The sequence below is a fragment of the Bison bison genome, unplaced genomic scaffold (assembly GCF_000754665.1).
Source record: "Bison bison bison isolate TAMUID 2011002044 unplaced genomic scaffold, Bison_UMD1.0 scf7180017864180, whole genome shotgun sequence".
Lineage (NCBI taxonomy): Eukaryota > Metazoa > Chordata > Mammalia > Artiodactyla > Bovidae > Bison > Bison bison.
In genome coordinates, this window is record NW_011494752.1 from 514,192 (window position 1) to 515,978 (window position 1,787).

At 61.8% G+C, this 1,787-nt stretch overlaps 1 protein-coding gene across 1 annotated transcript in view; it reads left to right on the plus strand.

The window, feature by feature from the left end:
• PLEKHH3 (pleckstrin homology domain containing, family H (with MyTH4 domain) member 3) overlaps positions 1 to 1,787 on the plus strand; it is a 7,666-nt gene that overhangs the window by 2,363 nt on the left and 3,516 nt on the right. Inside the window, exons 3-6 of the mRNA XM_010843099.1 lie at positions 6 to 275; positions 876 to 1,083; positions 1,316 to 1,452; positions 1,735 to 1,782. Coding sequence (XP_010841401.1) covers positions 6 to 275; positions 876 to 1,083; positions 1,316 to 1,452; positions 1,735 to 1,782 — 663 coding nt within the window. The remainder of the gene's footprint in view (positions 1 to 5; positions 276 to 875; positions 1,084 to 1,315; positions 1,453 to 1,734; positions 1,783 to 1,787) is intronic.

A 1,787-nucleotide genomic window follows, 5' to 3' on the forward strand; every position in this document is an offset into this window, starting at 1 on the left:
GTGAGGCTGTTCCTGGCGCTGCAGGCCCTGGAGGGGGCGCGGCGCCCTGGGCCCCTGATGCAGGGTGTGCTCCAGACCTGCCGGGACCTGCCCGCGCTCCGAGACGAACTCTTCCTGCAGCTGGCTAAGCAGACCTCGGGCCCCGCGGGGCCCCCCGGGCCGCCAGCAACCCAAGACCCCGCGGCCCTGCGGTACTGGCAGCTCCTCACTTGCATGAGCTGCACCTTCCGGCCAGGGGGAGCCGTAAGGGGACACCTCCTTGGGCATCTGGAGAGGTGAGAGGGGAGGAGTGGGAGTAAGGCCAAGGCGAGGGAGCGGAGGGAGCTGAGAAAGAATGGCAGCCATTCCAAAGGGTTTGGCAGATGGAGAACTTGGACCCAGAGAAGGGAAGGGACTTGCCCAAGGTCAGGGCCGCTGCTCCGGAGCGCAGTGCCTTTGTGGGAATCACAAGTTCATATCCCACTTGTGGGTGGAGGAATTACAAAAAAGTCTCCCACTTTGAGCAGAAGAATTATTAAAAGGCTGTTTTTCCTCGGGGCTGATGCAGTCCAGTGCCAGGACTTTTAGGTTGGAAGGCAGAATGCGGCTGGAGTTTGGATTTCAACCCAAAGGAGGAGCATGGAAATTTTGGGAAGTGGGAGAGGGCAGATAGGCTGCCAAGGACCTTAGAAAGTAATTCAGCTCCTTACAGAGCGTGGGGGTGGGGTGGGGTGGTGTTTAGATTCAGAACAGCTGGTGGTGCTGCCTTCAAGGAACTTAGAGTTGGAGGGGAGGGAATCGGGCCAGGTGAAATAAAAGTCTGAGCTAAGAAGGCAATAGTGGGGAGGAGAAGGAAAGCCCTGGGAGCACTAACCCTCCAGTTGTCCTTAATCCAGGACTGAGCAGGCGCTCCCGGACTCGGAACTGGCGGAATATGCGCGCTTCATACGGAGAGCGCTGGGCCGGACGCGCGGCCGGGAGCTAGTGCCATCGCTGGCCGAGATTTCCGCGCTGAGCCGACGGCAGGAGTTGTTGTGCACCGTGCACTGTCCGGGGGCTGGTGCCTGCCCTGTGGCCATAGACTCCCACACCACGGCGGGAGAGGTAAGACCAGAGAGAACCCCGGAAACCTCAGCCTCCCAGCGTCCCGTGCCTGGCTTTCCTGGTGCCGGGACCCTAGGTTTGCCCGAGTCTGAGAGTCATCAGTTGGGTATGGGCTGCGTGTGGCGGGACTAAGAGACCTGAAAGATACCTCCAGTTGGACCCTTCCAGAAGTACTGGCAGGCCCCCTGCGTGGTCTGAGCCTGACTTTCCTCTTATGCTCCCTGCCTTCCAGGTGGCTCGAGAGCTGGTGGGGCGGCTGGGCTTGACCCGGAGCCGTAATACATTCGCGCTGTACGAGCAACGAGGGGCGCAGGAACGAGCCCTGGCTGGGGGGACTCTCGTGGCCGACGTGCTCACCAGGTTTGAGAAGTAAATGTCCAGCCCCAGCCCTGCTCTCCGTTAGCCCATTGGCCTCTCTGCTTCAATCCATCCCTAAGTAAACGTTTACCGAGTGCTGGCCTCGGCATGGTGAAGTTCACAGGCGGATTCCTGCCCGCCGGCGGTTTGCAGTCGGGCTCCGAGGCTCGCCTCTGCGGTCCACTCCGCCCGGGCGGGCCCCGCCTCCAAACATCTGGCCTCGCCTCTTTCCCCTGGGCTGCCGCCTGCGGGGCCCTGCTACCCGGCCGTATCGCTCCCTTCTTTTTTCTGCAGCTTGGCGGCGGAGGAAGCCGGGCTGGAGGACCCGCCGGACACCGGTTGGAGAC